The 23349-nt window shown below is 37.0% G+C and overlaps 1 protein-coding gene across 8 annotated transcripts in view; it reads right to left on the bottom strand.

Annotated features, from left to right (window-relative positions):
* Nucleotides 1-23349, bottom strand: part of DOP1A (DOP1 leucine zipper like protein A) — a 113052-nt gene that overhangs the window by 19268 nt on the left and 70435 nt on the right. For 5 of the 8 annotated variants that reach the window (XM_027091533.1, XM_027091517.1, XM_027091489.1 and 2 more), the window contains 11 exons: nucleotides 23019-23293; nucleotides 21770-21922; nucleotides 18148-18248; nucleotides 16513-16772; nucleotides 12985-14974; nucleotides 12078-12222; nucleotides 11789-11971; nucleotides 10246-10371; nucleotides 5304-5438; nucleotides 2494-2549; nucleotides 1233-1337 (listed from right to left, as the gene is read on the bottom strand). In XM_027091533.1, the coding sequence (XP_026947334.1) occupies nucleotides 1233-1337; nucleotides 2494-2549; nucleotides 5304-5438; nucleotides 10246-10371; nucleotides 11789-11971; nucleotides 12078-12222; nucleotides 12985-14974; nucleotides 16513-16772; nucleotides 18148-18248; nucleotides 21770-21922; nucleotides 23019-23293 (3529 nt within the window). The remainder of the gene's footprint in view (nucleotides 1-1232; nucleotides 1338-2493; nucleotides 2550-5303; nucleotides 5439-10245; nucleotides 10372-11788; nucleotides 11972-12077; nucleotides 12223-12984; nucleotides 14975-16512; nucleotides 16773-18147; nucleotides 18249-21769; nucleotides 21923-23018; nucleotides 23294-23349) is intronic. The other 3 variants (XM_027091523.1, XM_027091500.1, XM_027091506.1) reach the window with 2 other exon arrangements.

The following is a 23349-nucleotide window of genomic DNA, read 5'->3' on the forward strand; positions in this document are numbered from 1 at the left end:
TTTCAAATCACATTTCCTCCTGCTACCTTGCCAGTTCTCTTTCTTCTCATAATCACACATTCAAAGAATAATGCACACTTACTTTCTCACTCTAACCCTTGCTGTGCTTATCGTCTCACCAAACTCCTCTCTCCTAAATCACCAATCCTCTCCAAATCATCAATACATACAGCCTCTTTATTATATATCATCTTCCTTAATCTTTCTGAAGGGGTTAGCCAAGCCCTCTTAAATTCTCTTTGCTTCTAGAACATTGAATATGCCTGTTTTCTTCTAACTTTCCGATGTTTCAGTGTTTGCTTTTCTACCTCCTTTGCTGGCCCACTTTCCTTCTTTTGTTGTCCTGTGATTTCAATCCCACCATCCACAGCACACAAACCTGCTACCTCCCACGAGAAACAATTCCTAGTCCATCTTCTTTTCCCTCTGATCCATTCTACTATTAATTTGCCAGTCATGACCCATCTCAAAACCTGCCATCACTCCCACCCCCTTCCCAAGGCCAAACTTCTTAATGAAAATGCAAAATCCTTCCCCCTTCTAGCTCCCATCTCCCTTTTCATCCACCCACCATTCCACTGCTGTGCCCTACTTCATAGCCAAACGAGACAAGGTACCTTGCCCAGTGTACCCTTCCCCTTCCTGTTCCACAAAGGCTTTCTGCTCCTACCACCTCCATTCACTGAGCAAATACTTCTTAGGGACATATTATGAACCAAGAATAATGGAGAGCAAAAGACAGACATTGCCTAGGACATCATGGTGCATGCAGATGGAATTTATCAAATAATTTATCAAATTTATCAAATAATCACACACATTATTAACATAGATCAGGAAACAACATGACAGAGAGAAAATGACTCTCCCAAATCTTTTTATGTTTTGGGCCCTGAACTCAAATGACCCTCCTCTAGGAAGTTCCCCTTCAGCCGTCCTACTCACCGTCACCCCGTCCAATCCCACACTTTCTCCTAAGTGACTAAGGCTGCAACAGCTTTATGTTAGCACATTTACATTTTCCACGTGTGTAAACACACAATGTTCCCTCCGAATCCTCCCCTGCCCCCTTTTTTTTTTTACTGGCCTCATATTATACATCTAGTTCTGTACCTTTGAGAATCCTATGAGAAGGTAGACGTCACACAGTCACCCAAAACATGTTATTCAGCAATCAGACAATGAACATTATTCTTTTATTTGAAATCATATTTTTAAGTGAAATTGCTTACCCAAGTATAAGAAACTGCCCTGGGGCTGGAAGGCTCAATTGTATGGAGTCTTTCAGAAGTATCAACAATGATGCCCAGCTATCCACTAAATTGGGCACTGGAATTCTGCAAGATAAACATAGCTTCTATATATAGAGAAAGCCAACATCAACTTTAACTTTCCCTGTATTTCCCCTGTCTTTACCATATTTTCCTACTACTTTCCCTGAAACGTTTCCTGAATTTTTATAGACTGTGATAGAACATTTCTAAAAGCTTTATATTTTCTACTAATATTATATATAAAAAGGAAACCAAGCACACTGAAAATATCCAGTGTAAATTATTAGTCTAGAAATTCTGCTGTATAGAAATACCAATTTTTAATCACATGGACTCTCAAAAGTAAAATACAACTGCAATAAATCTCAGTTTAATTACTGCCATCATAGTTACCTACTCAATCCTATTCTCTCCACATCTCTCTCATATTGGCTCTTTTTCCTTCACCTGTGAGTCTCTATCTCATCTAAGGGAGAGCCGTCAATCTATCCTGAATATCAATCACCTCTAGAGAAATTCAGATTATTACCTCTGTTTCCGGCTGACCTTAACCCTAACTCCTCTCTATGTAACCTAAATTCAGCTTTTAGGCAGTCCTTGAACTAAATCACAACCAGTTTAACCTAACTTTATAAATGTTAATCATAGATCACAGACTGTTGCCAAGCTTGATGATTAAAATGGAAACTACCCTATAAGGGACGATTAAGATTCAGGTTCTTAAGTAAGAAGTTTATCAAAACTCAAATCAACTAACTTCTGTTCAGTTGTCAGTTAAATGCAAAACTGGAATACCACAAAAAGAAGATATTTTCATATCATCATTCCTAACATTAAAAACAGATTAGATTACCATGTGTTTGCCTATATCAAAATAATGGATTTAGTGGCAGTAGGCATGGTTTCAAGAGTAGGATGTAGCTTTTCATTCATATGTAAATGATTTTCTTACAATTCACTGTTTTAATGTCCAGTGTATCTTTAATACACTTAGGTGTTTATGTTCCTAGGATTTGCATGACTGGGTCATTAAGAGACCAATGACCTTTATTAGTATATCCGTAAACAATGTTTTTCTGTTTCTACTATTAGTTCTTTTAGTTTTAGAAGGAAAAAAATAAGCAACTTCTTGAAAGAATTCAGGTGCTTTTCTCCTATATTTCCTAACTTTTATACACTGCTAAATGAAATGAGGAGAGATCCACATCAGTTATCTTACCTTTGAATGTAAGCATAGAAAAACTGAAGCATGCAGACTTCCAGAGAAAGATGTTTCTATAAACAAAAGAAATCAGTTTTATGGTGAAGAAAAATGCTGCCTCTCCTTTTCATAGTTGCAACTACTCTGTATTTTACTGCCAATTTTAAATTAAAAAATGAAAAGCAAACAAAATCAAACACTAGGTTGTCATAAAAACCACGCAGCTCTCTTCCATGTAGTAGGGAAAACACAGAACAAAAGCTATTTAAAAAGTTTAAAATGGACAGAAGAAATCAAACTATTCTCAGTCCCCCGCCCCAATCCCATAGCCGAAGTTGATACCCCAGTCATTACTTTTAATGATCCATTCACTCTGTAAGCGTCAACACTATTTTTATTTTAATCAGCCTATGCTTGGCTGGGGCTATCAGAATTAGGTTGAAATTTTTTATGAAATGGGAATTTAAATCTATTTTACCACACGTTTCTGTTAAATTAGTGTAGTTGTCCCAAATTTGAACTAACTCCTAACAGCCTAAAATGTAATCTTTAACTAAAGGTAGTGCTGAGTGTAACATACAATAAAAAGAACACAACTGTCCTTAAAAATCAGTAACTGGCAAGAAAATAATACTGATGTCCACTAAAATTTACCAATTCGTTACTTTTTAGTATGAACTATTCCCTTGAAAACTTCCCCTTTTACCATATAAAGAAAAATTCAGAATTTAGTATATTGAGAGCAGGGGGGCACAGCAGGTGAGAGGTGTAGAATTTGCTCTTATTTGTTTTTATATCCTTCACACTTAGCCCAATATCTTGGGCACAAGTAGATGCTCAAAATATTATGCTGAATTGAGCTTTCACATGCAAATTTAAAATCCTATCACAAATGCCCCAGAGGTGATTTCAGAACAGTAAGGAAATTGTTAAAAAGTTAATAGGAGGATTAATCTCCAAAACATACAAGCAACTCATGCAGCTCAATATCAAAAAAACAAACAACCCAATCCAAAAATGGGCAGAAGACCTAAATAGACATTTCTCCAAAGAAGACGTACAGATTGCCAACAAACACATGAAAGAATGCTCAACATCATTAATCATTAGAGAAATGCAAATCAAAACTACAATGAGATATCATCTCACACCCGTCAGAATGGCCATCATCAAAAAATCTAGAAACAATAAATGCTGGAGAGGGTGTGGAGAAAAGGGAACCCTCTTGCACTGTTGGTGGGAATGTAAATTGATACAGCCCGTATGGAGAACAGTATGGAGGTTCCTTAAAAAAACTAAAAGTAGAACTATGATACAACCCAGCAAACCCACTACTGGACATAAACCCTGAGAAAACTATAATTCAAAAAGAGTCATGTACCAAAATGTTCATTGCAGCTCTATTTACAATAGCCAGGACATGGAAGCAACCTAAGTGTCCACCAACAGATGAATGGATAAAGAAGATGTGGCACATATATACAATGGAATATTACTCAGCCATAAAAAGGAACGAAACTGAGTTATTTGTAGTGAGGTGGATGGACCTAGAGACTGTCATACAGAGTGAAGTAAGTCAGAAGGAGAAAAACAAATACCGTATGCTAACACATATATATGGAATCTAAAAAAAAAAAGAAAAAACAGTGATCAGAAGAACCTAGGGGCAAGATGGGAATAAAGATGCAGACCTATTAGAGAATGGATTTGAGGACACGGGGAGGGGGAAGGGTAAGCTGGGACAAAGTGAGAGAGTGGCATGGACATATATACACTACCAAATGTAGAACAGATAGCTAGTGGGAAGCAGCCGCATAGCACAGGGAGATCAGCTCGGTGCTTTGTGACCACCTAGAGGGGGGGGAAAGGGGGGGGGGGAGGGAGGGAGATGCAAGAGGGAACAGATATGGGGACATATGTATATGTATAACTGATTCACTTTGTTATAAAGCAGAAACTAACACACCATTGTAAAGCAATTATACTCCAATAAAGATGTTAAAAATAAATAAATAAAATAAAATAAATTCATGGTAGGAAAAAAAAAGTTAATAAGGACACTGGCTATTCACACACACAAGTAATACAGTCTTCAGGCAACAGAAAAAATAATATTTTCAGGTATGTGTAATAATTCTTTTAAGGAAGTGATTAGGTCTATTTTGCCTTGGCTTAAAATCTAATGTTTTCAGTTGGTAAATATTTTTTAAGAAAATAGGACCTCTTTAGTGTTCTGGAACAAAGAGCAAAAAAAAGTAGAGAAGTCCATAACTTTAGTAATTTGTAGACTTTTATGTCTGCCTAGCTAGAGACAATGCATTGTGAATGTAGAGACTCCGTTATTCATTTTTTGGTAGCCCTTGCACAGCACAGTTTGTACATGGTCAAGAAATGACACTGACTAGAACTAAGGTTATGGCAAAATGTGGGGAGTTTACAGACTTGAGACATTCATTCTGAAGACAATGCAGTACGAAGCTGTGAAAAAGGCAACAACTGAGGTAAACAGACCTTGGGCTCTGGCTTCTGTGCTCTTCCTTTACATGACCAGAAAAATCTCACCTAAGAATTTGGTCCCACAGCCCCTAACTGCCTTAGACATACATCTGGAGAGCTACGAGCAGTCAACTGCTCTTCACTGGCCACAGGGATGATCACACAGCACGTCACTGCAGATACTGAGAACTGTTTTTATTAGGGTGATTCGAGGAACACATGCAGTCATTTCTGCAATCCTTTTAAATAAAAGGATGTATTGTACAAAAAATATCTTACCTACCAGGGTCATTTCTGAAATACAACTGTCAACAAATCAAAGTTCTTCTTACCTTGTCCTTGGCTATGGCTGGGGGCTGCTTTAAAACTTCCTTCACCGTCTGTATGACAGTTTCTGCTCTCATGACACTGATTGAACGAACCAGTTCTACTAGTAAAAGCTGTTCTTCACTGGCTGCAGGAATAACCTGGAGAACACATCATCGTATTCACTTATGTACGTGTATATTTAAGTCTTTTAAGACAAATCACAGAATCAAGAGAATATTTTTTGGCCTCTTCTTTAGGTAAAATTTCTTTTTTTATCCATATAATACCTGTACCTCATTTCAAAAAATCAAATAGGACAACAAGGCTTTTAAGACAAAATAGCAGTGCCCTCGCACTTCTCATGCCCCAAAGCAACAATGCTCAACTCTTAGCTCTTTTCTATCATTTCTGAGTAACATACACTCTTATTACTTTTCCTACTTCACAATATTTTCTTTAATTTTACACATCATCTACTGACTTCCTACTTTAGAAGACAAAGGTTTAGCTCTCTTACACTTTTCTCCCTATCCTCCCAACGTAGTTACATCATAACTTCATTTAAATCAACATCTAGGGTTCACGTGACTACTTATGGTTATGCTGTGTATTATCACTGCATGTCTTTTCTTGTATGACTTTTTGTTTTCCCTAGAGTTAAACTGTTTTCTTTTGCCAATCTTTAAAATAGTTTTCATTATTCATTCCAATGATAAGGTTCAACGAGTCTAGATTAATAAAATAATTTGCCTCAAAGAAATATGATTGTTTTTAATTTAATTTTTTAAGGACTTCCACAAAGAAACACTGGATATGATGAACTACGTATGCACTTTCATTCATTTCAGAGTTGTTTATGATATGAAGAATTATTTATGCATATTTTGTATATAAATTTCCTCTTTGCACTAAAATCATGATGAAAAAAATAAAAGATGTATGAATAATTGTATATCAACCCGCAGATGGATGAAATAAATGAATATACATCAAAGGAATACAATACCCGTATTCATAATATTTTATATGTAAATGTGTTTAAAATTCTGACAGTATATACAAGAAAACATGGTTATCATTAAGCAGTATGACTTCAGTTGGATTTTTCTACCTTTATAAAAAAAACTTCCTTAATTGTCACAATGTGTTTAATAGAAGTGTGTGTGCACATACACGTGCATTTGTGTGTTTGCACTATTTTTGTTTGCTTGGTTTTCTCTATCACATGTTCATCCACAAACATGCCAAAGACGGTAAATGTCCTGTAATTGCGTATTCAAAAACATCAGATAATTAATCTCTCTACCTTCTACTTGGGTTGGTACTCTCTAGGCTTGCTATACAGTATCATCTTGATATCTCTCCTGTGACCATCAGTCTTAAAGATTCCCTTTCCTTTTCTTCTGTGTCGGAACTCCTATTTCTTGGACCCCATGTTGCCTTCTTTCTTGTTTTTTTCCTCCTCTGGTGGAGATACATCTTACAATAGCTGAGAAAGGGTGAATTGATCACAATTTTTTTGTTTTTTTGACATTTCATGGTCAAAACTCACTTGAGTGACAGTTTGGCTCAGTTAGAATTATAGATTGAAACTAATTTTCCCATCATAATTCCTAGTGCTGCTGTTGACAAGTCTTATCATTATTCCATTGAATATGACCAGTATTTTCTCTTTAGAAGACTGTCAGATCTTTTTTTTTAAATTTCTTTTTTATTTTTATTTATTTTTTTGCGGTACGTGGGCCTCTCACTGCTGTGGCCTCACCCGTTGCGGAGCACAGGCTCCAGACGCGCAGGCTCAGCGGCCATGGCTCACGGGCCCAGCCGCTCCGCGGCATGTGGGATCTTCCCGGACCGGGGCACGAACCCGTGTCCCCTGCATCGGCAGGCGGACTCTCAACCACTGCACCACCAGGGAAGCCCCTGTAAGATCTCCTTTTTATCTTCAGTGTTTTGAAATTACTTGCTGATCTTTGTGTAGACATATCTCTTTTTACAGTGCCTGCAGCAACTTATTTCCTTCATTTCTGCGGAATTTCCTTGTACTATTTCTTAGATACTTTTCTTCCTTCATTTTTTCTATCCCTTCTTTCTTCAAAAAGATCTTGAGCCTCCGGTATCACTTCCGTAATTTTTAAATCTCCTTTCACCTATTTTCCATATCTCTAAATTTACATTCTATATTTGGTATTTATCTACTTTCACTTTCCAACCCTTATAACTGATTTTGTTTTGCTTCTACTATAAAATTTTTTAACATTCAAGATAATTTAAAAATTTTGCAATAGTCTTTCTTATAATCTCTTCTTATTTCATGGATGCAATATGGTTTTACCTCTTGAAGGACATTACTATTATTTACATTTTCTTCTGTTACATGCATTGTTTCTTTTGACTCTATTTAGTTGTTTTGGTCTTTGTCTAATTTTTTGAGACTTTCTTCATATGAGTTGGCTCTCTATCAATTTTAAATGTGAGTAATAATAATATAACTATATATATATTTACAGAGTGCTTATTAAGTGCTGTGCATTGGTAAGTGCCACATATATATTCTTCCTTCTTCCCTTCCTCCCTCTCTCTCTCTCTCACTTTCTTTCTGATTCTCACAACCCCATGAAGTAGTACTGCTACCCTGAAGAAGTCATAGTGAGTGGAGAAGTGAATGGAGAAGTCAATATTTGAACCCCAGAGATCTGGTTTCAAAGTCTGCGCTCTTAACAACTATGCTACTATTGCCTTTCAAAAAGAAAGTAAAACATGATGGGAACTCAAGCATTTGTGCACAGGACTACTGGATAGGTGGGCCTTCCTGTGTGGTGATAGCAGCCTAGTTTGTTTTTGCTAGGAGACTCAAAAACTTCAGTAGCTATAGATCTTTTTTCTTGGTCAGGTCATTTTCCTAGAGAGGAATCCTCCAAACTGCTACCTGAGGGACATAGTAACTTCCTGCCATCTCACTGGGGTGAGGGTGATTCCCATTTTTCAAAATGTAGACTTTTGAATGCTGGTTTCAGCATGAAGTCTAATTTCTACTTGTGTCAACCTTATGCCCTTGGGTCAAGAGCCCCTCTTTTTTTTTTAAAATTAATTAATTAATTTTTGGTTGCGTTGGGTCTTTGTTGCTGCGAGCAGGCCTTCTCTAGTTGTGGTGAGCGGGCGCTACTCTTCATTGCGGTGCACGGGCTTCTCATTGCAGTGATTTCTCTTGTTGTGGAGCATGGGCTCTAGGCGTGTAGGCATCAGTAGTTGTGGTGCGTGGGCATCAGTAGTTGCGGTGCGTGGGCTCAGTAGTTGTGGCTCGTGGGCTCTAGAATACAGGCTCAGTACTTGTAGCGCACGGGTTTAGTTGCTCTGCAGCATGTGGGATCTTTCCGGACCAGGGCTCGAACCCATGTCCCCTGCATTGGCAGGTGGATTCTTAACCACTGCACCACCAGGTAAGCCCAAGAGCCTCTCTCGATAAACTCTTCACATAGTAAACTTGACTCCAGTCTCCTGATGGGATAGGGTAAGAGAAGTGGGTGGTTGGTTGCTTGGATTGGGAAAAAGGGATCTATAAACTCTCAATCAGTCCTCCAGATTTCAGCCCCATCCTAACTCTCTGCCTTTAAGAAGTACCTGATACTTCTACTTCCAGAAACTGTCTATAGTTTTTACAGTGGGAATTGAACCCCTTCTTGCAGCAACTTAGTAGAGCAGAGAAGCTGATACTGATATCTAAGTCAATTACAACTCAGACATGTGTTTTTCATCTTGCAAAATTTTGTTGACTCTTATTTTTTTGTGGTGACCTCTCCCAAGTTCTTTGTCATTGTGGGTTTTGCCATTAAAAATTTTTTTACTCTCATTTTTGGGAAGAAAGCAGAGAAAAATGCATGTGTTCAATACGCCATATTAAACCACGTGTGCTTGACTGATTTTAAATAGTCTAGGATCTCAGTTCTGTCCAATGTAATATCTACTACTGAATCCTCACATGCAAAATGTCATATAAGTGGGAATGTTTATTTTTATTACTTTAGATATGTCAGCCTATATGTAATGTGAAATCAGCACAAAAATGAGATTAGAAACCTTTAGCTGGACAAATCATACATCTTATGGGAACATAAATTATTTAATAGCCTTTGTATTCTAATGAGTTAGTATTTATATCCAATATAGAACACTTTTTTGAGCTTTTTTTCTTTTCAGATTAAAAAAATTTATTAATTTCATTTATTTTTGGCTGCATCGGGTCTTAGCGGTGGCACGTGGGATCTTTTTGTTGCAGCGCGCAGGCTCCTCTCTAGTTGTGGCGCGCGGGTTTCTCTCTAGTCGTGGCGCATGGGTTTCTCTCTAGTCGTGGTGCACGGGCTCCAGAGCATGTGAACTCTGTAGTTGCGGCATATGGGCTCTCTGGTTGTGGTGCGCAGGCTTAGTTGCCCCGCGGCATGTGGGATCTTAGTTCCCCAACCAGGGATCGAACCCGCATCCCGTGCATTGGAAGGTGGATTCTTAACCACTGGACCACCAGTAAAGTCCAAGAACACTTTTTTGAGCTTTCATACCCACAAAGCAACAAAATTTTCACATACATAATCCAAAGACAACATATGAATTACATTTAGAAATGATTTAAGAGGTAACGTTGTAACGAAAAACTAGTCAAGATGAAAATTTCTCTCCATATTCTTGCCCTGTACCCTGAATGACTATCATTTAAAAAACACATTGCATTATATTACCATTTCTATGTAAAATACAGCTACAGTTTTAATATTACATTAATTACCTGTCTTCACATAAAATATCTTTTATATTTATTTAAGAAATTTAGGCAATATATCATTATCTAAACCTGTACACAAACTTGTTGCCTTTCCACCACCCACCCTATCCCAGCCCCACTGCAACTAATGGAGAATTGAAAATCAGCATGTGCTCACCATATGCTTACCAAATGAAAAGACAAATACATACCTTGGTCCTAGTGGTGGTTTTGTTCTGTCTTCTTTCATTCCATACAAAGGCGATGGCAGCCATAAAGTGAACACCATGATTCATTGAAATGGGCCCCAATAATTCTAGGATCTGCTGTCTCAAGTTCTACAAAAATTTAAGCAAATGACAAGTGAATTAAAAATTATGGAAGCATTAATAACTGGACTGCACTTTTAGTTTTTCTTGAAATAATATACAGAACTTGTATGTTTTACTACCTACATAATGGTAGAGGAAACTTTAATAGTGTTAAGAGATGCAACCATGGTCATTTTAATTCAAAAGGAAAAAAAAAACCCTATAATAGTTTAATCCAAACATCAGGACTTAAATACAATTTTCTAATGATTTCTACCCTTCCCCCGCAGTGCCTGGTGTGCTCGCATGACTCCCAGATCTAGGAAGTCAGGTTTAGGAGCAAGATGAGGTAATTGAGGGATATCAATTTGACAACCTGCCATAGCCTAACATGCTTTTAAACATTCACATAATTTCCCTCTAAATATAAAGTAGAAAATTTGGAAAATACCTAAGAGTATAAGAAGAAAAACACTTTTTTAAAATCAGCGATTAACCTCATCATATTAAGATAATCACTATTAACACGTGAATTTTCTTTATTCCTTTTTCTGCAGATAAATTTTTTTACATAATTAGAAATACAATATTTGTTTAATTATGTAACATCCCTGTTCCACTAAACTTTTAAGCACTTTCCATCCACTAAGAATTCTTCAAAACCACGACATTAGTGGCTCCATAATATATAACACTGAACAGATAATTTATTTAGTCATTCCCTTATTGTTTAGGATCTCTCTTTTTTCTGCCATTAAATAAGGCTATAATAAATATTTTATGTATATATTTACATAATTTTGATTACCTCAGAATTCATTACTAAAGTAGATTACTAGGTCAAAGACTATGAAACTTAAAGATCTCTGTACATATTGCTAAACTGTTTTCCAGGAGAGATTTGCATATTAAAATGTCAGCTTGAAATGTCCTAAAAAAAGGAACAAAGTTATAACATGTATGAATGAACCTCAAAAATATTATGTCACATGAAAGAAACTAGATACAAAAGACCGAATAATGTATAATTCCATTTACAGGAAATGGCCTGTACATGGTAAAAGCAAATCGATGTACAGAGAACAGATTAGTGGTTGATTGTGGTTAGGGATGGGAACCGAGGGGCTGCAGATGGGCAGGAGGCATCTTTCTGTGGTGAGGGGTACGCTCAAACATTAGGTTGTGGAGACAGTACTACAACTCTGTACATTTACTAAAAAAATAAAACAAACACAAACATTGAATTAAGTATGCTTAAAAAGGGTGAATTTTGTGTTATGTCATCTCAATAAAACGGTTAAAAAAGTTACTTGATAACTAATTACACAATCCATGCAGAGAATCATAAATACTACTCAAATTATTCACAAATTCAGAACACAATCTTTGGGAGAATCCTCAAATAGCCTCTTGAGCGCCAAGGGTGAAGTGTGAATCATCTAACCTTTGTGGCTCCAAGATTAATAGTGGTAACAGAGGCGGATGCAGCAATGGGTATCTTTTCCGAAGAATCGGCCTGATGCAGTGCGCTCCAAAGCAGTGTCACAGAGGACATGATCATGTGAAGGATCGAGAGGATTCCACTGCGGGCTTCGAACAGGTGTTTCTGGTCTACATTGACCAAAAGCTATTGAAGTTGGGGGAAGAAAATGTATCACTTCCTGAGGATTACAAATGGGACTTATTAGGCCTCATAATCTTTAAAAAGCAGTCAAATATTTGTGCAGTCTTACTTGGTGATACTGGGTAGTGGGGTCCAACAAACAGTAGTGGATAATGGCTGTGATCCCTTCCAAAAGGGTAAGAATCATATCTGGTGGAATAATTGATGCCATCCACAGAGGCCTGAAATAAAATGTATCCATTTGAACACAAGTTCTGTGAAAGAGAAGTTTGTGTTTTATCAGTAGTAAATGTCCAGCATGTGACAGGCACACAGTAAGTGCTCAATAAATATTATATAAATAAATAACTAAGTGAATAAATTAGGAGCTTTTATATCCTCATCTAATAAAATAAGTGAATCACATTAAATGTACTAAAGTTCTTTTTGGATAATAAATTCTACACAAAATAAATACAGCCAGTAAATCTCTAGCAACCATGTAATGGCAGGCATATCAATATTAAAGGATACAGGCAGTTTTCTTATATTTTATATCTAGTACCTGAGATTATACAGGAGATAAACCAGATTAATTTTGAACATGGCCTGGGGATACAGATAAAATTCACCACCAAACTGAAAATCCTGAATGAGAAGTAAAATCAGATGGGAAAAGATTTGTAATTTTAAATTAATTTTAGTGTGAAATTAATTTGCACTTAGATAAAGATATCAGATAAAACCAGGGAGACCCTTTGCTGAGCTTTCTATTACGTTTGCCAGCTCTGTTAAGAGCATCAAAATTAATTTCAGCTCTTAGGAGAAAAAAGTCCTGTTTATATATTCCTTGTTTTCCACTCCTGATTCTTTTGTTGATACTCTTCCTCAATATTCTTTATGAAAATAAGATACTGTTTGTAACCTAATGAGAACCACTAATTTACTTCCCCAAACTGCAACTGACTTACTAGATGATTAAGCAGTAATATATGTAAAAAATGTTAATAATGACAAAATTAAAAATCAACCCTTACCTACTATCAGATAATCCTGTTTCATATTTGTACTGTTGAATTAGGTTATCTAGATTTCTGCAAAGCTGTAGTGTCACAGAAACAACCACTCTCTGCAGAACTTTTCCCATGTAAGGCAGAGTAGATGTGATTAAACCAATCCATTGTGGGTGCATCTTACAAGCACAGTGCTGATGTAAAGCTCGTATCACCGCACAGAGGAACATGCCTTGAGATGTGATTGGCTGGGCATGCAAATACTGAAGAGAAGTCATGGGCTGATGGGGATTGATGTGTTCCAGATCAGATACCACAAAATCAAAACCTGTTTCATTCTCTTCAGGGATAGTCATTACCCTGTGTTCTAGAACAATGAGCCTCTGAAGCACTTTAAGAAGCTGTGACTGGAGTGTGCTGCCATTGTCAAATTCATCTTCTGAGAAATTGATCAGGCTGTCCTCTGAGAAACCTTCTTCCACAGCAACCATGTTCTTACCTGCCATCTTTTCACTGTGCCATTTCTGTGCACTAAAGATAGACGACAGCAAACAGTGAAGAATCACTTTCTGAACTTTGCACTTAGATAACATATCAGAGATAAAACTAGGGAAACCTTTCGCAGAGCTTTCGATGACTTTTGCCAGCTCAGTAAAGAGGAGTGTCAAAATTTCGATGCTCATCATCTGCATGTTTCGATTGCCTATTAAATCTTGTGACGTGACCTTGACATGAGTTGGGTAATGGCTACGCATATAATATAAGCAGAGGGAAATGAGGATCTCTATGTACATAGAACTCCGGAAATTATGATTCGAGTCCACAGGAATGTGACTATAAAAATCTTTGCCCATAACAGAAATCCGGTGTCTGGCCAATAGGTTCTGAAGCAGAGACAGCTGAGGAGTATATGCATTATTCACACTAGTGGTTGAAATGGCATTTACAAAAGCAATGGGGTTAGTTTTCAAGATGGCCTTGATGGCAGAAAAAGCATACAGAGTCCTTGATGAATCATACAACTGCAGATACAAAAGCACATGTTGATAGAGTGGATGGATGTTGAAATTGGGAGATCTCCGTGAACCTGGAGAACCCATGTCACTCTCAATTTCGGAAATCTCTCCCTCTCCACAGCTATACCAGTTCTCTAAATCCAGACCATCACTAAAGAAAACACTGGTTTGTTTGAGTTTCTCACTTGAAGTTTTCTTCTTGTCATCATCCTTTTTTCTGGCAAGTTTTACTTTAGGTTTTGCTCCTGGTTGTTTACCTGACTCCTTAACAATTGTTTCTTTCTCTGAGACTTTTTCTGATAATTTTTCTTTGAAGCTGAACTGAATACTGCTGTGACTTCTCTGTCTAGATCTGGTTTCTGTAGCAGCAACAGAAGAGTCATGGAGAATCTGTGTGGTTCCTGAAATACAAGGTGAGGAGCTATTTCTGGAGATTCCATTTGGCACACACTCACAGCCTTCCTCTGCAGACACAGACAAAAACTGAGAATTTTCGTTACTCGGCAAAGCAATCTGACTCTGCTGAGCGGACTGGTCTTCACTTTTAATCATCTCCTCACCCGGATCTACATCGTTGTCCTTTGGCGGCATATCTTCAATTTCTAACTGAGATGGCACTGACGCAGATTCTGCTTCGAGGCCACTTACGACTTTACATATCAGGTCAAAGACTACCTGCTGAACATCGTCATCTGGGGAGCCTGCGTTTGGCATCTGGGAATCCTCTTGTGCATTCACGTTTTCAGGATCAACTTCGTAACTCAAGTTGTCCCCACCAGAGGACTGAGAACATCCAGAGTCAGAACTCTGAAGTATTTCTATCTGTTGGTCTGGAAGATCAAAATCAGATACAACCATTGGAATTGTCTCACTGCTGGTACTTAGAAGGGACAGTCTGTCACTTAATGGATTAACAGTAAGACTGAAGTTCTCTATTTCATCCATGGTAAGCGTCTTTTCACCATTTCCTTTCGATGCAATGAGTTGTACTTGGCTTACTGGCATATGAGAAAAAGAGTAAAGGAAAAATATAAAATATATTAAAATAACTGAAATGTAGACTGAACAAGATTTTTAATCATTACTTTCATTACCTCCTTATATTTTCCTATTAAAATATTTATTAATATGCGAGACTTAAGTTAGAAAATTATGTAGATGACCATTAACTAGAATTTAATAGACAATTCAATACTAGAAGGCCTATTATTCAACTGAATTAAACAAAACAGCACATTTAACAGATAAAATATAAAACTTTGCCCTTATCCCCAAATACGAGATCCTTTTAAAATCATTTAGTATATAGTTAATATATAAATACATAATCTTCTTGATTTTAATAAAATTCAACAAGCATTTATGAATTATATAGTTTGAGTAAGGCCCTAAACCAGGACAGGAGGGTGAGGTAAGGAAAAGACATCACTGTTCTCTCTAAGAAGTTTAAAACTAGCAGGGCATCACAAACATCCATTTCGGTACTTTTGTGGGGACATTCTTTTAGAGAGGCTTAGTTCCATGCAAGCAGTGCAAAATCAGATGCTTCAAATTTAGGAAAAGCATCATGACACCACAGGTGAGGTCTGAGCATGATCTCAGAGGACAGATGAGAATTCAGCTGACAGGCAGGAACTATGGCAGGCAAAGCGCTAACACAAGAGTTCTGGCAATAAGCAGGGTAGAGCATGTTCTTAGAAGATTCAGGGGAAGCAGTGGAAAGGTAGTTAGAGAAAGGAACCAAGGCTCTGTAGAAACACACTAAAGATGAAGTAGGAGCACGACAGTTTAGTTCTAGCTTAACCACTTACCAGCTGTGGGACTTTGAGAAAGCCACAGCCTTCTAAGCATCAGCTTCCTGCTCGGTCAAATGACCTTTCATTACTGACCTCCCAGGATTATTTGACAAGAGATACAAATGAAATATTGAGTCCTTTGTCCCTAAGGTATATTAACCTAAGGGGGCCATTATCAGTGTATTACAGAGGGTATCATTTGGCAATTTGTGAAGTGTGGACTTTATTCTAGCAATAGAGAATATTTATCAAACACACTAGTCTCTGCACTAAATATGTCACAAACATTACTATATCTGACATTCACAATGAAGCCCTGAGAGATGGGTATTATCATTCCTATTTTACAGATGAGGAAAATGATGCATGAAATATAAAGTGCATTATAAGCTTACTAAAGATTCCCAGTGAAGTATCTACAGAGCCTTGCAGGGCCAGGATTATAAACTCTAAAGGTTATTTATTAATACTGAAGAATGTTTCTGACCAGAGCTGGGCTGAGTCCTCCCCTGAAAGAAGCAACTGATAACAGACATCCAAGTCCCCTGTGATGGTCACTGATAAGGTACATACTGACACAGCCCATGTGAGCACTGCTAGTCCATGAGGAGGGGAGAAAATCAGCGCAGGGAGAAATTCTCACATTTGGTTCTCCTGACAATCACTGTTGTGTCCGCCTTTCATTTTATTTTAATAATTTAATTCTAAATAAAGTTGTTCTACTTCCGTGTGATATTCACCATTATTGCAGGAAAAGTTTTGCATGAAATGCTTGTCATTCTCTTCTCCGGGATAACAGGGGGCCTTATTCCAATAACGTTCTGCTTGTACCCGCTGCACTGAAACCCTCTGAGTTTTGGGATGAAGCAAGAGCAATAGCAGTGGTTCCAAAACTCTTGCAATATCATGTCTTTGCAGGACTTGGTTCAGCCAGGCTTGTCCCACAGAGCTGGTGGAACCATCGAGACTGTTAAGGCTATCTAACATGATGAACAGTGACCTACAATAAACACCAATAATTAAAACAAAGAGCAAAATACCTACTTTAATTTTAACACTCTAATTTTTCTAAAATTAACATTACGATAAGTTGTGTTTCTTGCTTTGAATTAACTATTTTAAAGTAATCATACTTCAGAATAACTTTTGACCACAGTATTTTAATAATCTTAATCCCCAGTCTCAGTAGATACAATAAGAAAGGAGAAATAGTTTTTTCTCTTTTCTTGTGTTTTTTGAAATTTCACAAGCATACATTACTTTTAAAAGAAAAATACTAAAAAACAGAAAAAAAAAACCCTTAGACAATTAGTCTTGTTTTAGCAACATATTACTGTTCACATCACCAAATACTGAACCATCTGCAAGTCAACACTACTTTCATGTTGGTCTGTGCCCCACTGCGCCCATTCTCTTTACCAGTTGAAAGCGATGTGCTTAATTCAAGGTGAAAGGTGTGGAGGTATAGTTTGGAATCAGACAACCTAAGATTCAAGTCTGGGCCATCCACTTCACCTCGTGTATAACGATCTTCGGCAAATCACTTAACTTCACTGGGGCCTTCACTGCCTCACGTGATGAGGACAGGCGGTCATTAAATTACAGATGGTATTTGTAAAGCACCTAGGCCCAGGGACCAGTTCATTACAGGGGTTCAACAGCAGACCGTTTTAAAATGGTGATGCTGCGTGAAATCACCAGCTGAAATAACATCCAGTAGAGTCCACATCTGATCCTGAGTGGGGCTTCAGTGTAGTTAGATTTGGGGCCACCTCTATGAGACTTGCTGGTGAGACTGCTATCTATGCCAATGTATGTAAATTTACCTATAAATGGCATCTCCTTGGAAGTTACTGCAAATCTCATATTTGGGGTATGGGTCATCTATGTAGTCTAGACAAACTCTCAGGCAGTTAACTACAGATTGTTTTAATCCATGGAAGCGCTTTGTCAGTATTTTTGCTGTAGATTTTAAGGTCTGGTTCAGGCAGAAGACTGAGAATGATTACTAGAGAAACACTTATACAATCTACTGTTTATATGAAATTTCACTGAATGTGAACTCAAGCAGGCTGTATCTGTTGCTGTAACCCTGACACCTAGAATGGCTCCTGGCACACAGAAGTAACTTGATGAAGTCATCCAATGAAAGGAAGGGGCACTGGGTGCTCCAGAGCATGAAAGGTGAAAATCTGTTAGATAAATGAAAATGCCATGCCTTTTAATACAGCTTAGATTTTAAAAAATAATTTATAAATTCTCTTTATAAAATCGCAAGTTGCTCTCTCCTATCCCTGCTCTCTCTCCCCTACCAAATAGGCCAGGGGATTCACGAAAAGAAACATTAAGATATCAGAATATAAAATGTAACCAACCTGTCAAAAGACCGTGCAAAAGATGAAGACTTATTTATATGGAGGTCCCTCGTTAGATGCCAAAGAACTGCAAATTTTGCATGTGCTTCCATCCTTATTTTCTGAGGATGAATATGAGAGATTATTTTATTATTCTTTGAAGGTATTAAGTGATTTTAGTATGAACAAAGTAGTTATTTAAGACAGAGTATTATGTTGTATTATGTTCAATGTTCACAGAGCTCCAACACCCGATGAAATAAGCTGTGTTTTTTATGGAAGTAGAAAAGTGGAAAATACTTAAATATATAAAGAAATATTAAACCTAAAGGATCATCTCATGCTGCCACATAAGTTATTATTTAGTTTAGGTAATCAGTTTACTAGATTATTTTATAACAGGGGATGGAAAAACCTAATAATGTGCATGTTATGATATTCTGAGTATAGGAAGCACTTTCCCCCTCATTTTAATATATAAGTACACAGTAGTCAAAACCAATTTTATGGCACTATATACTTTGCTTTTGCTCCCAGAAATTACACATTAATCCCAAATGAATTTATCAACACCTAAAAAGCTGGTTTATTAGATTAAAAATTTTAAGGACCTAAAAAAATTATTTCTACAAGAAAAATATTATATCATTTTTGGGATTATTTGGAAAAGATTAACTGTTAAGATAACAATGGATAGAATAATGGAAAAATAAATTATTTAGAAAGACCAGTATTTGGTATTAGATAATGAAAATGTGTTAATGGAAATCACATAGAAATTGTTCTTGGATTGAAAGAATCAATATTGTGAAAATGACTATACTACCCAAAGCAATCTACAGATTCAATGTAATCCTTACCAAATTACCAATGGCATTTTTTACGGAACTAGAACAAAAAATCTTAAAATTTGCATGGAGACACAAAAGACCCCAAATAGCCAAAGCAATCTTGAGGGGAAAAAAATGGAGCTGGAGGAATCAGACTCCCTGACTTCAGACTATACTACAAAGCTACAGTCATCAAGACAATATGGTACTGGCACAAAAACAGAAATATAGATCAATGGAACAGGATAGAAAGCCCAGAGATAAACCCACACACCTATGGTTAACTAATCTATGAGAAAGGAGGCAAGGATATACAATGGAGAAAAGACAGCCTCTTCAATAAGTGGTGCTGGGAAAACTGGACAGGTACATGTAAAAGAATGAAATTAGAACACTCCGTAACACTATACACAAAAATAAACTCAAAATGGATTAAAGACCTAAATGTAAGACCAGACACTTTAAAACTCTTAGAGGAAAACACAGGAAGAACCCTCTATGACATAATTCACAGCAAGATCTTTTTTGACCCACCTCCTAGAGTAATGGAAATAATAAAAAAAATAAACAAATGGGACCTAATGAAACTTAAAAGCTTTTGCACAGCAAAGGAAACTATAAACAAGATGAAAAGACAACCCTCAGAATGGGAAAAAATATTTTCAAATAAACGAACGGACAAAGGATTAATCTCCAAAATATATAAACAGCTCATGCAGCTCAATATCAAAAAAACAAACAACCCCATCCAAAAATGGGCAGAAGACCTAAATGGACATCTCTCCAAAGAAGACATACAGATGGCCAAGAAGCACATGAAAAGCTGCTCACCATCACTAATCATTAGAGAAATGCAAATCAAAACCACAATGAGGTATCACCTCACACCAGTTAGAATGGGCATCATCAGAAAATCTACAAGCAACAAATGCTGGAGAGGGTGTGGAGAAAAGGGAACCCTCTTGCACTGTTGGTGGGAATGTAAACTGATACAGCCACTATGGAGAACAGTATGGAGGTTCCTTAAAAAACTAAAAATAGAATTACCATATGACCCAGCAATCCCACTACTGGATATATACCCTGAGAAAATCGTAATTCAAAAAGACACATGCACCCCAGTGTTCACTGCAGCACTATTTACAATAGCCAGGTCATGGAAGCAACCTAAATGCCCATCGACAGACGAATGGATAAAGAAGATGTGGTACATATATACAATGGAATATCACTCAGCCATGAAAAGGAACGAAATTGGGTCATCTGCAGAGATGTGGATGGACCTAGAGACTGTTATAGAGAGTGAAGTCAGTTAGAAAGAGAAAAGCAAATATCGTATATTAACACATATATGTGGAATCTAGAAAAATGGTATAGATGAACTGGTTTACAGGGCAGAAAGAGAGACACAGATGTAGAGAACAAACGTATGGACACCAAGGGGGAAAGTGGCGGGGGGGTTGGTGGTGGTGGGATGAATTGGGAGATTGGGATTGACATGTATACACTGATGTGTATAAAATGGATAACTCATAAGAACCTGCTGTATAAAAAAAATAAATAAAATTTTAAAAAAACAGAGAAAAAGAAACTGTAATATTCCAAAAATTTTATAGTCTTCCTCCAGCATTTGTGGAATCCTTCAAGTAAAAGACCCCTGAAATCGGGATTGCGACTGTCTAAACTGTTTGTGATAGGTTAGAGGAGCACCTGCTTTTTCTGTGGGCCTAATAAATGTTTTTCCAGTGAAGCCTGTGTTTGTACATCAACCAACAGAAACATGTAAATAAAAGTAAGTAATAACAGATAGTTTTTTCCATGGATATATCTTTATTCAGAGCTTAGTATTTCTTTAAAATGAAATGTTATACAAGTAAACAGGTGTATAATTTGTCCTAGATTTATACTTAATGTAAAGCAAATTACTGCACTGAAATACAAGGCTCTATTTAAAATTTTCTGAACAATTCTGAAAGAGTGTGTTGAAGTAAAATTAGAATTTTAACAGTTTTCTTGGAATAAGCTTTTCAGTCCTCTCATTTACTCCTTCATTTGCCAGGTCCCCCTGCCAAATGCTGCATTTACTCTACACAATGTCTTTTTGAACATAACCCATTCAATCTCACTAGCACTGAGAACTTTTCAAAATGAGGGCAATCCACTTCTAAAAGCTGTTCAATAAAATCTTCTTAAAATTAATGTTAGAGAGCAGATACAGGAAGACCACAAACTTCATTAAGTTACCCTGAACAGGTCAATCAGAATGATCGTTCTAGCTTCTTCTCAGGCCCAGTCATGACTCAGCCATCTTTACTCTAACTGACGTATGTATCACACTTCATATACATTAGGATACAAAATCCTTATTTTGGATGTTTATTATAAGGCAAATAATATAATCTCACATACTAACACTCTATAGCTTATAAATGTCATTTCACATATATTAGTTAATGTATCCACCAGTTTCATAACTGAGGCCACCGAATACATCTTTAAACAATCCAAGAACTTGGACCACCAACAACTTTAATCATCACTCCCCACAGGTGGTATCCTGAACCAAGAAATAAACCCAGCATTTGATTTTGGGTTCCTTGATTTTTCATATTACTGATGCTTATGTAAAGAACTTTCCTCTAAAAAGAATAGAACACATGTATTTTAAAGATTTGATGATCACTGAATGAATTCATATTATCTCTTATTCAGATACTAGATGAAATAATTTTCCTAGAGTTTCCTTAATTTACCTTTTAGTATAATACGAGCAGGAGGTAGGGTGGGCACAGGATAAGAAGAGAAGAATTTACCTTATCTTTATGGGTCAACTGCTGACTTATAACATCCTCACAGATGCTAGAAGAAGGAACCAAGTTATGTAATTGATAAAACAGTTCCACACTCTTCTGGTGGTGCTGAGGTGTCCCATCTCCCATCTGGTTCCACAATGTTAAAGCTACATGCTATTAAAAAAAGATGTAAAAGTCACAGTTACAAAATTGCAAATGGAAACTTATTTAACAGACATTTCCTATTAGGTACAAACAAGCCTCTGACTGCCAGACCTAGAAGGTCTTAATACTCATTATGCCACTGGAATGAGATTTACAAGTGTAGCTTTCCATCTGTTCACTTTCTGGTCCAGGCTTTTAGAACCTCTTATGATAGTCCTTTAATTATATTTACCTTAAACAGCAGATATGTAATCACTTTTTACAGGGTCCAGATGAGACCCCATTTCACTATTTTAGAGATGTTTAGTAAAGTGATGCTAGAATATGTTATCTTTAAGAGGATATAAATCCCACATTGAAGGCACTGTAACGTTTACAGTTATATGCTGCAAAGTGATATATAATTCATAGTCCAAATATGCAAACTACTTAAAACGTACAAAATAGGTTGTATGTATTTCAGTGCTACATGTGTTAACACAGCACTTGATGATCTATGACAGCATTAATAAAAATGCAAGTCATCAGGGTTCACCACAACATTGTAGAACCCAACTCTAACCTAGCAGGAGGAACTATCTAGAGGGGCACAATAACTTGAAATTACATTAAAATTAAAAAAAAATTTTATATATAAATAGTCTACCTGCTTAAGTCAAATATACTTGATGTTCTTTCTATGTAGAGGATATCATATGTACTGTTGTGACAGAGATCAAAGACTGCATTTTTTTTGAATGACATCATACATCACAAATGATCATCATACAATTCAGAGTCAGAAAACTTTTTCTGGGTGTTTTGGAGAGCTGAGGTTGCACTCTACGAGAAGCAAAAGTGTCACAACCACTTTATCTGGAAATACATTTTACTGTATAAATGAACTTTTCTCTTTACCCTAATACTCCCCTCATCCTTATCTTTTTTCTCCTCACAAAACTGGGGAGAAGACTGGCCAAGCAGCACTGATCAAGTGTGGTGTCTTTTCCTATATGGTATGATATTAAGAGGTGTTTAATTAAGCCTGATTATCTTCTTTAAAATCTCTGCTATGCAAATTAGCTCAAGTATCATCTTAGTCATGAATGTATTCCTTAGAGCTCACCTTGAAAAATTCAGTCTTCTCAGCTATATATCTCAGATTGCCCGGAGTGAGGGGAGGTCTAATAACCACAGCTACTCTTCCCTGGTTTGGACTTAAGGGTTGTGCAGGCTCCACACTGTTGATGTTTTCCCCAGTGACCATGGCCACTGACTGAGTCAATCCTACCAGATCCATCACTAGTGAAATCGCGGCGCTCTGCACACTGCAATCACTTGCTTGGAGGCAAGCGGTCATCAGCGTCTGGAGCCACAGTGGAGGCTGCACGTGCTCCCAGTCTGAAACGAAAGCCGGAAGCCAACACGGTCCATCACACTGAACCTTTCACGCACAC

Source organism: Aethalodelphis obliquidens, unplaced genomic scaffold (genome assembly GCF_003676395.1).
Source record: "Aethalodelphis obliquidens isolate GAN/ISIS:26980383/991018 unplaced genomic scaffold, ASM367639v1 scaffold3, whole genome shotgun sequence".
Lineage (NCBI taxonomy): Eukaryota > Metazoa > Chordata > Mammalia > Artiodactyla > Delphinidae > Aethalodelphis > Aethalodelphis obliquidens.